The 12,554-nt window shown below is 41.0% G+C and overlaps 1 protein-coding gene across 6 annotated transcripts in view; it reads right to left on the minus strand.

Moving 5' to 3' along the window:
- Positions 1-12,554, minus strand: part of LOC148362919 (pleckstrin homology domain-containing family A member 7-like) — a 154,541-nt gene that overhangs the window by 124,881 nt on the left and 17,106 nt on the right. The window contains exon 1 of one of the 6 annotated variants that reach the window (XM_088340512.1): positions 4,020-4,180. The exons of the other annotated variants lie outside the window; for them this stretch is intronic. Coding sequence (XP_088196638.1) covers positions 4,020-4,168 — 149 coding nt within the window. The 5' untranslated portion in view covers positions 4,169-4,180. Of the gene's footprint in view, positions 1-4,019; positions 4,181-12,554 lie in introns of those variants that run through there. 6 annotated transcript variants of the gene reach the window in all.

Genomic DNA, 12,554 nt, shown 5'->3' on the forward strand with positions numbered 1-12,554 from the left:
ATTGCAATTAGGTTTATTTCCAGAATCGTGCAGCCCTGTTATATAGTAACTATTACTTACATGTAATATATCTGTATACGACTAAATCAAAATACAGTTGATTTACTGTGGTTGTGATTGAACCTGAGCTAGTCCAATAGAGCTAGTGGATGCAGAAGGGTCAGGGAGGGTGAAATAAAAAGTAAACTGATTTTAAAACCGTAACTTGCGAGGATTATCATGCCCTTACTTTCCTACCTTAATTGCCTCCTTATTCTCAATAATTGTCCCATTTATCGATTGTGAGGGTAACAATGCTTCGTTTACACGGTTATCATATTTTTGCTTCTCCCTTTAGCATCACTGCAAATATATTCAGTACAAAAAGAATGTAGAGTGGAACCTCGGTTCTAGACCATAATCCGTTCCAGAACCCTGTTTGATTTGTTCGATCACCGAAATCATTTTTCCCATTAAAAATAATGTAAATCGTTTTAATCCGTTCCAACACCCTGAATGTTTACCTTGAATGTTTAACGTAAACATAAAGCTAACCCAGGCTAATCGTACGTTCGCGTTATTGTAATCTTCCGTACGAAAGATTACGCTAACATGAACGTGTAAAAATTAAAAAATCAGGTCGTTTACAAGTCAATTAGCACCCGGGTCTCCACAACAAGTGGTGAGCGGTTCATTGGAAAGGGGGCTCCGTTCCAACAACCTCAATGTTGGGCTCCGTTCTAACACCCTGAATGTTTAACTTAAACTTAAAGTTAACCCAGGCTAATCGTACGTTCGCGTTATCGTAATCTTATGAATAGGATTCCTTACCTTTGTGGTGGTCAGCAGAAGGTGCTCGCACACCTCCTTCATATTTGGCTATTATTTATTTCTTAAATGCAATAGTTGTACGCACTACTTTTCCTTTTTCACCTGTAGCAACTTTGCTGCTTTCACTGACTTTCTTCGGAGAAATAATAAGGGGCTAAAACACCCGTACGCCGCTCAGCATCGCACCCTAGCGTACGCACTCACGCATTACCGGCGTTCGAACTCCGATTTTTTGACCGAACAGCGAAGCAAGAATTTCTCGAAATTTTTGGTTAGCCTCTGATTTGTTCGAACTGAGAGGCGTTCGAAAACCGAGGTTCCACTGTATTGTATTGTATTGTATTGTTCGAAAACCGAGGTTCCACTGTATTGTATTGCCCTAACTCGCGAAAGTCTTCACAAAGCACACACTGAACTGAACGAAGAGAGAGAAAAGTAACATTGTGCACATCAGCATCTTTATGATCCCGTAAAGCAATCCATTAGCCAACCGGCATTTTGTATGACGTCTCCTTATAGCAAACGGGCATCTAAGAGATGTATAAAGTGTTTAACTTGCACAGTGAAGACTTTCGTAATGTGAAATAATTTGTTCTTGATGTTGTTATGGTGGGGGAAATCTTCTAACAAGGGACTGAAAAACAGTGTATTCCACAATGTAACATGAAAGCATTGTAAGGTGGGAAACCATGACCCAGGGATCTAGTTTATTGAGCAAAGAGAACTGGTGACGTAAAACTATTCATTAAGACAGACTATGATGTAAAATTTGTAGGCTCAATCTCAAATAATAATAATAATAATATTAGAGTTGAAGTAGGGTCATATTTTTAAATGACCAAGCTAGTGACAGCATCTGCTAAAATACAGTACGAATGGACAGGCAGTGGCAGCAGTAAACAAATGGAAGCACAAATGATTGGAGCCATCAGGATCCTCTTAACTTCATGGTTGCGGTGCCCCTGCAACCCTTTTACTCATCTAATGGACTACCTTTTTACCGCTTGCATCATTTTGTCGTCATCACGAAAAATAGAGTTAAAAAAAAGGACCATCTCACTAAAAAGCAGACATAACGCACGCCAGACAAAAGTAATCGCACGTCAATGTAATTGGAACAGCTGCCAGATAACACGTCAGAAATCTGCTCCGCAATTGGAGCAGGTAATCCTAGTGCCGTTTTTGCCAATAAAGGGCAACCATGCACGAAGGAGAAAAATCCATATTGCAAGACAAAGAAGTGAAAACCTTTGCAGCTCTTTTGAGGAAATCCACAGTGTCTGTGGGTGGAGTAGGGTGGAAAGTGACGAACTGCCATGCGACAAGGCGGCAGTTATTAAAGGTGTCTCGTTTTGAGATTCCGTCGCCCTCTTAAATAATTACTAAAGCTTTGGGACACAAAAAGCACAGCCCAGGTCCCATTATCAAGTCGTCCAACCTCAAACAGGTGCAACTGATTCAGTGCAGGGGGACTTCTAATGGGCGGACTAACAGGTCTTTCAGGGTCAGCATTCTAGATGATACATTAGTGTTCAAATACTTATTTGCAGCTGTATCAAACAAATACATCGTTAAAAAATCATGCATTGTGATTTCTGGATTTTTCTTTTTAGTTTCTCTCACTCACGGTGGACATGATGAAAATTTCAGAGCCCTCCACCATTTCCAAGTGGGAGAAATAGCAAAATAGCAGGGTGTTCAAATAATGATTTCTTCACTGTATATTACACATAAGTAGTTCTTACTATTTATGGTTTTGTTATTTGAATATTGTTATGTGGTGTAGAAGGATTTCTTCAAGCTTTAGTTAATTTTTCTATCCCATAATAAACAGCAATCTAAATTTGCAATCCTCAACTCAGAATGAATAATGGCATATCCTAGGAGTCAATTGTCATTTGATTAAAATAAAATAGTTTATATTGTGATTGAAAACAATTTAGTAAACTGTGTTTACAACGACAATATACATGGGTACTCCATGAATAAGATAAACACACAATAAAGACCGAAAAGAGAAACATGAGATAAACAATGTCATAATGCATAAATAGGCAATAATATTTACATAGTAGTGCTTGGGGAACTTTTAAGGGTAATTTCTTTCCGAATAAGAGTGCAATAAAAAATATTGATTTGTAACAATAGTCCAAAGAAAAATACTATTCATTTGAATAGATTGCGCAAAGCAATAGTGGAAATGCAAATTTTTAACTCAAATGTTGCTACCAAAAGAATTTCGAAAGAAGAACTCAGACTTAACTCCCACTAGATTGCACTAAACGTAAAATAAATTGTACTGACTCGTAAGTGTTACATTAAAAAACCTGTATTTGATCTTGATCTTTCAAGACACAATTGAAACTAATGGTGCAAGTTTATCGTGTAGTTCAGCAGTTAAAAAAACCTGCATTCGAATGGATGGAAACAGGTGCTGGGAATATTAAATTGTTTTTCCAGGGGCGTGTGTTTGTATGTTACAATGTTCCAGTTCCATTTGCTTGATTTTGCTACAGTTTTTTTTTTGCACTGCACTTGAGGAGGCTCAAGTGCTTTTGTTTATCATCCAGAAATATATGTTAGGACTAGCGGGTGGACGAAAATGCATGGAAGCAGGCGCGAAAGCGGGTGTGCTAAAAAGAAAAGTATCAGGGTAAAAAACAAAAAAAAACACAGGAAAAAAAACCCACTGATAAAAACAAGCAAATGGACAAAAAATGTCTGAACTAGATAAAGGAAACATAAAAACAAACGTGTTGAGCAACGGCAGTGGAAATAGAAATGACCCAAAAGCCTGAGCTGTTTGAGCAGTCATAGCAGTCTTGTTTTTATTTATTATTTCGCTTACAACTTTTTAAATTGTATTTTTTCATTGTCTGTACAGTGTCCTTGGGTGGCCTGAAAGGCGCTTTTAAATAAAATGCATTATTATTATTATTATTATTAATAAAAAACAGGATTAATGAAAGACAGGTGGGGGGATTTGGACACAGGTGTGCGTAGTCCTGCCACACCCCCTTTGGTGGCCCTGGTGAAATTTAAATATGTGATAATTAAAGGGTTTGCATACAATATAACTGCAGTGAAAAATACCACTCTACAATTGAGCACACAGAACTGCAAATCACAGGTAAAGCCATAACTTGATTACGGGGAGCTGGGAAAAGATAAACGCACATAGAAAAAAAAATGTTATCATTTCATCATACCTCGAATCCCTCAACGGATTCCTTGCAGAAAATTCACAACGACGAATGTTCGACCCCTTGCGTGCCACAGCAAACACAACGTGGTGTTTGATAGGAACCAACTTGACCCCGGTTTCAAGCGGGGGCTTTCGGCTGCAGCAGGTCCCCATCCCTGCCCCAACTCCAAAACAGTCTCTGATGGAAATGATTAGGGACCCTTTTTGCTGAATGTTTTGGTGACTTGGCAACCTCGCCCATCTCGTTTCACTGACACAAAGCCGATTGTCTGCTACAAACGAGCTAGCTTTGACATGGTCTCAACCGTCTTGTTGTTTGCCCCTCAATCGCTCCTTTGTGTGAGCCCTCCTTTGCTCCGCTAGGGACATAGATGGTGACCCACCGCGATTTCCAGTTCCAGGCGAATAACACTACCCGGTGTTATCGCTCAGAGGAAATGGAAACCTTGTTTAAGAGAATGCTCAGGTCTAATCTTCTGTTTACTTTTGTTGCTGTTTTATCAGCTCTCTTTGTTTTCTCACCTGTAACCTTAATCTGACCTAATTTTGCGACATATTTTCTGCAAACTTATCATATTTCCCAGACTACTACAGAAAATAAGAGCTGATGTTTATGATTATGATTATAAGGTGTGATAACCTTTAACAAAAATGTCACGGTATCGGAGTATTAAAATTAAAGACCTAAAATATAGATTTCTGCAATATTACAGGGAAAACAAGTATTTTTTTCCCCTCGTTAAGCATAATTAATGTTAATTTTGAACTAATCATTGCTTTTTCAGTTTCAATTTGTGTCACTTTTATTTACTTCCTGTTCAAAAATTTACTGTGCCGTGTTTAAAAAAAAAAACATTTTCCTACAATTTACAATGTCAGACCACTGGTGAGCTATTCTTATAGCCGTCAGTTCACACCAAATGTATTTGGGGGATTTGTTTCTTCATTTGAAAACATTGGAACTGACAAACACGCAAAATGGGCCACAAGAAATATAAAACAATCACAAACATCTGTTGCAGTTACAAAATAAAAATGATCTTTTAACAGGTACACGTTCAACATTAGGGTATACACTTACTTCTATTCGAATGTAATAAAGTAGCACTTTTATTGAGTGCTAATGCAATTCAAAGTGCTCCATAAAATCAACGTAAATTCACCCAAAGCCAAATCACAATTTATCACAATGGTGATGCATTTAAAAAACCCTACAAAGTCATCAATGCAACCCAGGACATCATCAGCTGCTCTGCAGAGTCTGCCTCAGCACAACCAAGATTATTAACTTATTACGAAAAAATACATTTTTAGAGAAGTTGTCAGTGACTGCTAAAACTGTCCCTTTATAGGACTATTTTATTGTTTAATATCTCGTGCATCCATTCAATATGGTTGGTGTAAAGTGTAAGGAAGAGGCAAGCCGTTTCTTTTGAAATGAAAGTGGACTAAGAAAGCTTGATGCGGTTGAGAAAATGGTTGCATCGCTTTTTTTCTGCCATTTTCTACCACAGAGGAGGAAGTCGCCTAACTCTTGAAGCGCATCTTACAAAATTAAGTTAAACTCAACTTTATAGAGCATATTATTTTGTGAAATGTTTATGTTTTTAATACAAAACAATACAGGTTACTAATACATGCCTTAATCATACTTATATAAACCTTAAACAAGCGTTCCAAACTAAATATAGAACTGAAGCAACTTCAGATTCAGATTCAGATTCAGATTCAGATCTACTTTATTGTCATTCTAGTACACGTGTATACAGAACGAAATGTCGATGCATCTGACCCCCACAGTTTCCTTGGATGTACAGATATAAATAATGTTGTATTGTATTTTGGCTACGTATAGTATTTTACCATAGTGCCGATAGTGCAAGAAGAGTAGCTAACCAGATGCGCAAAATGGGCAGTCAGGTTAACAAGTCAGGTACACAGTAACATTAACACTGTAACAATAACGCTGTAATTACAATAGTGCAGAGAGCAATGTGCAAGGAGTGGCAAGCTATAAAAAAAACTGCCAGTAGTGCAAAAGTCAGATTAGCAGCCGTTTAGATTTAAGTTAACTATATGTTAGATTGACCATTTAACAGTCTAATGGCCAGGGGGACTAGACTATTGCGGAGCCTGGTGGTCCTGCACCGCACACTGCAGTACCTCTTCCCAGAGGCTAGCAGAGTGAACAGTCCATGATGGGGGTGAGAGGGGTCCCCGGTAATGTTTTTAGCATGGGATAGGCAGTGCTTCTGGCCTGAATGGAGGGAAGTGTAGTCCCGATTATTTTCTCTGCTGTCCTCGTTACCCTCCTCACACTACCCCAGTCGGTAGCGCTGCAGCCTCCACACCACACAGAGATACAGCTGGTCAGGATACTCTCTATGGTGCCCCTGTAGAATGTAATGAGGGAGGGTGGGGGCAGGTGGGCTCTCCTCATCCTCCGCAGGAAGTACAGGCGCTGCTGTGCCCTCTTAACCAGTGATGCAGTGTTTACGGACCAGGTGAGTTTGTTTGTAATGTGCACCCCTAGGAACTTGATACTGCTGACAACCTCCACAGCCTTGTTGTTGATGCAAAGTGGGGCATGGTTGGGCTGGTTTTTCCTAAAGTCGACAATGATCTCTTTAGTTTTGTCGACATTCAGGACCAGGCTGTTGTCCCTGCACCAGCCCACCAACTGCTCCACCTCCTCTCTGTAGGCCAGGTCGTTGTCATCCCTGATGAGGCCCACCACTGTTGTGTCGTCAGCATACTTCACGATGTGGTTTGTGGCGGACCTAGGGACGCAGTCGTGTGTCATCAAGGTGAACAGCAAGGGGCTTAGGACGCAGCCTTGGGGGGAGCCCGTGCTGAGGTAGATGACATCTGAACTGTTCTGACCTATCCGCACTGATTGGGGTCTGTCACAGAGGAAGTCCAGCAGCCAGTTCCGCAGGGGGGTGTTGAAACCCAGGAGTCTCATTTTGTCCACCAGATGTTGTGGGATGATGGTGTTGAATGCTGAACTGAAGTCCAGGAACAGCATCCGCACATGGGTGTTCTTCTCCTCTAGATGTGTCAGGCTCAGGTGAAGCGCAGAGGAGATGGCATCCCTGGTGGGGCGGTTTGTCCTGTAGGCAAACTGAAAGGGGTCGAATGAGGAGGGGAGACTGGAGGTGATGTGCTCTTTAACCAGTCTCTCAAAGCACTTCATTATGATAGGAGTCAGTGCAACGGGCCGGTAATCGTTGAGTGATAAGATCTGGGGTTTCTTTGGCACTGGGATGATTTTGGCAAATTTGAAGCATGATGGTACTTTGGCTTGGTCTAGCGAGGTGTTGAAAATGTCTGTTAGTACACAAGCCAGCTGATCGGCGCACTCCCTAAGTACCCGCCCCGGAATGTTGTCCGGGCCTGGAGCCTTCCTTGTGTTGACCCTTCTCAGGGTCTTCCTCACGTCAGATGAGTCCAGGTGGAGTGCTCTTTCGCCCTGATTTGGAACCGCTTTCGCTGCAGGGGTGCCGTTTTGTGCCTCGAACCTTCCAAAGAATTTGTTGAGGTCATTCAGAAAGTCCATGCTAGTGTTCTGCACTGGGGCGGTGGTTGGCTTGTAACTGGTGATGGCCTGAATGCCTTTCCACATATCCCTGGTGTTGGTTGTGCTGAGGAAACGTTCCTGGATTTTTTGACTGTGCGTTCGCTTTGCTAGTCTGATAGCCCGGTTCAGGTTAGCCCTCGCTGATAACAGCGCCTCCTTGTCACCAGATCTAAAGGCAAGGTTCCGTACTTTTAGTTGTTTTCGTATTTCAGCAGTCATCCAGGGCTTCTGATTGGCACGGGTGCATATAGTTTTGTTATTGCTGACGTCTTCTGCGCATTTACTGATGTAGGCTGACACAGAAATGGCGTACTCATCTATATTTATTTTGTTGTTGTAAGTGGCAGCCGATTTAAACATGTCCCAATCAGTGCAATCAAAGCAGTCCTGTAGTGCCTCCATTGCCCCCTCAGACCACACCCTCACCTGCTTCACTGTAGGTTTTTCTCTGGTCAGCAGGGGCTTGTATGCTGGAATTAGCATAATAGAAAGGTGATCTGATGAGCCAAGATGGGGGCGGGGGGCTGCTTTATATGCACCTTTGATGTTTGTGTAGGCCAGGTCTAATGTGTTCCTACCTCTTGTAGCAAAGTTTACATGCTGATGGAAATGCGGGAGAACTGTTTTCATATTGGCCTGGTTAAAGTCCCCCGCCGCAATAAAAATGCACTCGGAGTAAGCATGCTGCAGTTCACTCACAGTTCGGTAGAGAACGTCCATTGCCTCCTTCGTATTAGCGCTGGGGGGCACGTACACGGCAGTAATGATGGTCGCGCTAAACTCCCTCGGTAGGTAGAAAGGTCTGCAGATCACCGTCAAAAGCTCAATGTCACGTGAGCAGTGTTTCGATATTATCTTCGCATTTTTACACCAGTTGTTGGTATAAATGCATAGACCGCCCCCCTTGCTTTTGCCGGTGAGTTCGCCGCTTCTATCAGCGCGGAAAGCAGTTAGCCCCACAATGCTAACAGCGTCATTCGGGATAGATGAGTTTAGCCATGTCTCCGTCAGAATTAAAGCACAACAGTTCGTCAATTCGCGGTTCGATGTAAATTCCACTTGTAAATGGTCCAGTTTGTTGTCAAGGGAGCGGACGTTGGATAGGAAAATGGATGGTAGAGGCGTTTTGAAGGGTTTAGCCTTCATCCGAGCCGTTAGCCCGGCCCGACAACCTCGTTTCCTTCCCCGGTCACAGCGCTTCCGCTTGCCACTTTTACTCGCTGCTTTGTCGGCCGCTGCGTTCTGTTGACGTAGCACTCCGAGGCTAAGTAAACACTCCAGAGTGATCGTCGAAATTTGCGCTGGATTTCTGGATGTTCGCATATCCAGCAAAAAACTGCGATCGTATATTAATCTACAGTTAGAGTTGTCTTTGTTCGCCCTCATAAACTGAGTCGAAGATTGGGGTTTTTGACTAGAATGTGAGAAACTGTCGGGAGCAGATCCAGAACTTACGAACATATTCAACTTACGAACAATTGTTCGTAAGTAGGGCAGCGTCTGTATAGCTAAAGAGGAAAACATTTTGAAAAAATGAGTCGAAATGCCAAAAGTGACCTGCACTCGCCATTTGGGAGAAACATCTGGCACTGAATGTGTGAAGGACCACCTCTGTCTTTAAACTATTTTCAGGTGCACTTACAACTTCGGCCAAATGACAAGCACCACTTTGTAAATGTTTTCTATCTATCCTAATATTCTATTTTATCTTCTGTTAAGGTCATTGAAAACAATAGTCACTACATTGTAATCAATGGCTATTCTATTAAATATTAGTTTTATTTATTAAAATATCAAATATAGAAAATATAAACTTCTAGGGGCAGAACGGCCGCTGAGTGGTTAGCGCGTGTGCGTCACAGTTCTGAGGTCATGGGATCAAACCTTCCAGCGTGGAGTTTGCATGTTCTCCCCGTGCTTGCGTGGGTTTGTTCCGGGCACTCCATTTTACTCCCACATTCCAAAGACATGCATGTCTGGTTATTGGCCGGTCCAAATTGTCCCTAGGTGTGGATGAGCGAGTTGTCTGTCCCTGTGTGCCGTTCGACTGGCTGGCAACCAGTTAATATAAATAAAAATAATAAGTCAGGGCTGCAACAGAGTTTACAGAAGAGACAGAAACCCTGGTTTGATTTTGTCTCAATAGTTCAGGGTGTCCCCTGCCCACTGCCCGAAGATGGCTGGGATGGGCTCCAGCACCCCCGCGACCCGATTCAGGATAAGCGGTGCAGGAAATGGAAGGACAGATGGATAAACTTCTATCACCTGAATATGTCTTGTTTAAGCAGCCTCTACATAGTCAAGGACAACACCCCTTCTATCTGACCACAGACAGAATCATAAGTGTAATATTTATGCTAGCTAACTTCAATTCCCAACCTTAGTTGTGATGTTGTCTGAGAAACTAGCTATGAGCGGAAATAGCTAGCATACTGTAACTTATTTTGCAGGTTAACAGGCACAGATGTTGTGACGCACGCAAAGCGGGCTGACATTTTGACCGGGGGCATGAAAGAGATGCCAGCCTACCGACCAATGTGCAACACTGACATTTTATTACAAACACCAAACAAAGGTCAGACTTTCTCTCGATGAATTCATTACAACCCTGCGAAAGTTCCTTTTTTTTCATTGAATTATTGCTGGAGTTATTAAAACCCTAATATTGCACGCTGTGCCCCGAATAACATATAATTCAAGCTTGAGGTAGATACAGATCCTCTGTGAGATAGTGAGGATTAATCCTGCAGCCTGAGGGCCAGTTGAAATATTCAAGACATATTATTATCAGGCTAACTTCTCTCTCTCTCTTCCTCTCTCACACACACACACACACACGCACACTCACACACTTAGTCAAACACCTTAAACGGGAATCCAAAAATAACGCCTTTTTTAGGAGATGACTTTTGCTCAGTGGTAATTTTCTGGCTAATCAACCCACTTCCATCTCAATTATGCCCGTTCTCCTTCAGATGTGGAACTAAAAAGAAGATAGCAGAAATCTGTGTGAAGTCTTGTTAGGTTCTTCAGGATCGGTCATTTCATGTACCAAAATGTGTCGAACAAACCTTAAAAACAGGTGGGTCAAAAATAATCCAATTTTGAGTCAATGCATCACATGGGTTGAGATGACCCTAATTATTATGTTGTTTTAAGATAACAACACCAACAAATTTGTTTAAGTTGTCTGTGCAATATGTTTGTTTTTCGGGGCTGGGTTTTTTGTCCTTATTTCAACCAAATTGGTTTATTTGAATTAAAATACACAACAAAAATGTACTGGAGCCTATTCATTCATTAACTAGTCATGTCAAGTCCTGTTTATTTGTATAGCCCTTAATCACAAGGTGTCTCAGAGGGCTGCAGGATTGAAGGGAAAAAAACAACAAGATTGATTTAAATAATATGCAAATCAACTATCATGTAAACAAGTATTTTTTCTTTGTGCTTTATAACACTTGTTTTCAGTGGTTCTACATAATACAGAAAAGTCTAATGGTCAAATATTACATTGCCCCTTTAAGTTTAATAAAAATCCCGTATATAGAAATAAATATTAAAAAAATGTATCTCTTCGTCACGAACTGAATTATAAAATAATGTCCTCATTATTATGACATATAAGGCTAGAGCAGTGTTTTTCAACCTTTTTTGAGCCAGGGCACGTTCTTTACATTGAAAAAATTTTGCGGCACACCACTAACCAAAAATCTTATGAAATGACACTGAACAGTATGTTTAATTACAATATCATTTATAATACCCCCAGTTTTTACAGCACAGACACTTGACAATGGTATAATATTTGCAGAAAATGATTCATACATGTTTTATAAAATGTTAAATTTGAAAAAGTGACATTGGATAATTTCTCATGGCATACCTGACGATCTCTCACAGCACACTAGTGTGTCACGGCACAGTGGTTGAAAATCACTGAGAGAGCAGTGTACTGACTGACCTCCAGAGTAACAAGTGGAAAAGAATGTCATTCATTTTGAAATTTGCGTTTCATTCGGATTTGTGTGAAGGTCAGAAAAGTGTGAAGAGACCTCATATAATAGTGAAGAACTCCATGAACAAGTTCAAAGTAAGTAGGTTTCTGAGTCCAGTCTTTTCTTTCTTAGCTTGCTTTTTTTTGCTTCCGAAGGGACGAAATAATGAATGAGCCATGATATACTCAATACAAATACAATAAATTGGTAGCCAGCCAGCGGCGAGGCTTCGGGAATTCATAGAAAAACACAATGAGTCAGCCCTGAGTCATTGTCTCTCGCCTCACCTGACATTTGCAATGTTTAGTTTTAAAGACTTTGATTAAGACAGGGGTGGGCAAAATGGACACTTCCATTGATGTTTTTGAGAAAACAACACCCAAAAAATTAGTTCTATTGTCTGGAACCGTCTGCAATACGTTTTTTTTCTGGTGGCTTTCATGAGAGCAGATTTCCAAATTACAGACTGAGGGAGGGAGAGAGAAACATACAGAGATGCATATATATATATATATATATATATATATATATATATATATATATATATATAGGGAGAGAGAGAGAGAGAGAGAGAGAGACAGAGAAAGACAGAGAGAGACAGAGAGAGAGAGAAAAAGAAAGAGAGAACAAATTGAAACCCAGTACATTTTTTAAATTAGTCGATTTTTGAGGACACACACTCTCATTAAAGTGACTTGTCGACTTCCCGAACACAAACTCTTCTCAGCGAGATTCAGAAGAACGTGGAGCAGGTGTCTGGTCACAATACAGTATGGTAGCCGATATAATATGAATTGGCCAATCAGCATCAGAGATCTCAAGTCAAGGGGTGCTGGCCAATGGCGTGACGCTTGACTGTCCGAAACGTTTGTTGCTGGTGCAAGCATCTGTTGTGTTTTTTTAAATTCTATGTTCATTTGTTTTTTAATTCCTACTAAAGAGTGAACCAGCGATAATTTAA

Source organism: Urocampus carinirostris, chromosome 7 (genome assembly GCF_059441175.1).
Source record: "Urocampus carinirostris isolate Australia breed hairy pipefish chromosome 7, RoL_Ucar_1.0, whole genome shotgun sequence".
Lineage (NCBI taxonomy): Eukaryota > Metazoa > Chordata > Actinopteri > Syngnathiformes > Syngnathidae > Urocampus > Urocampus carinirostris.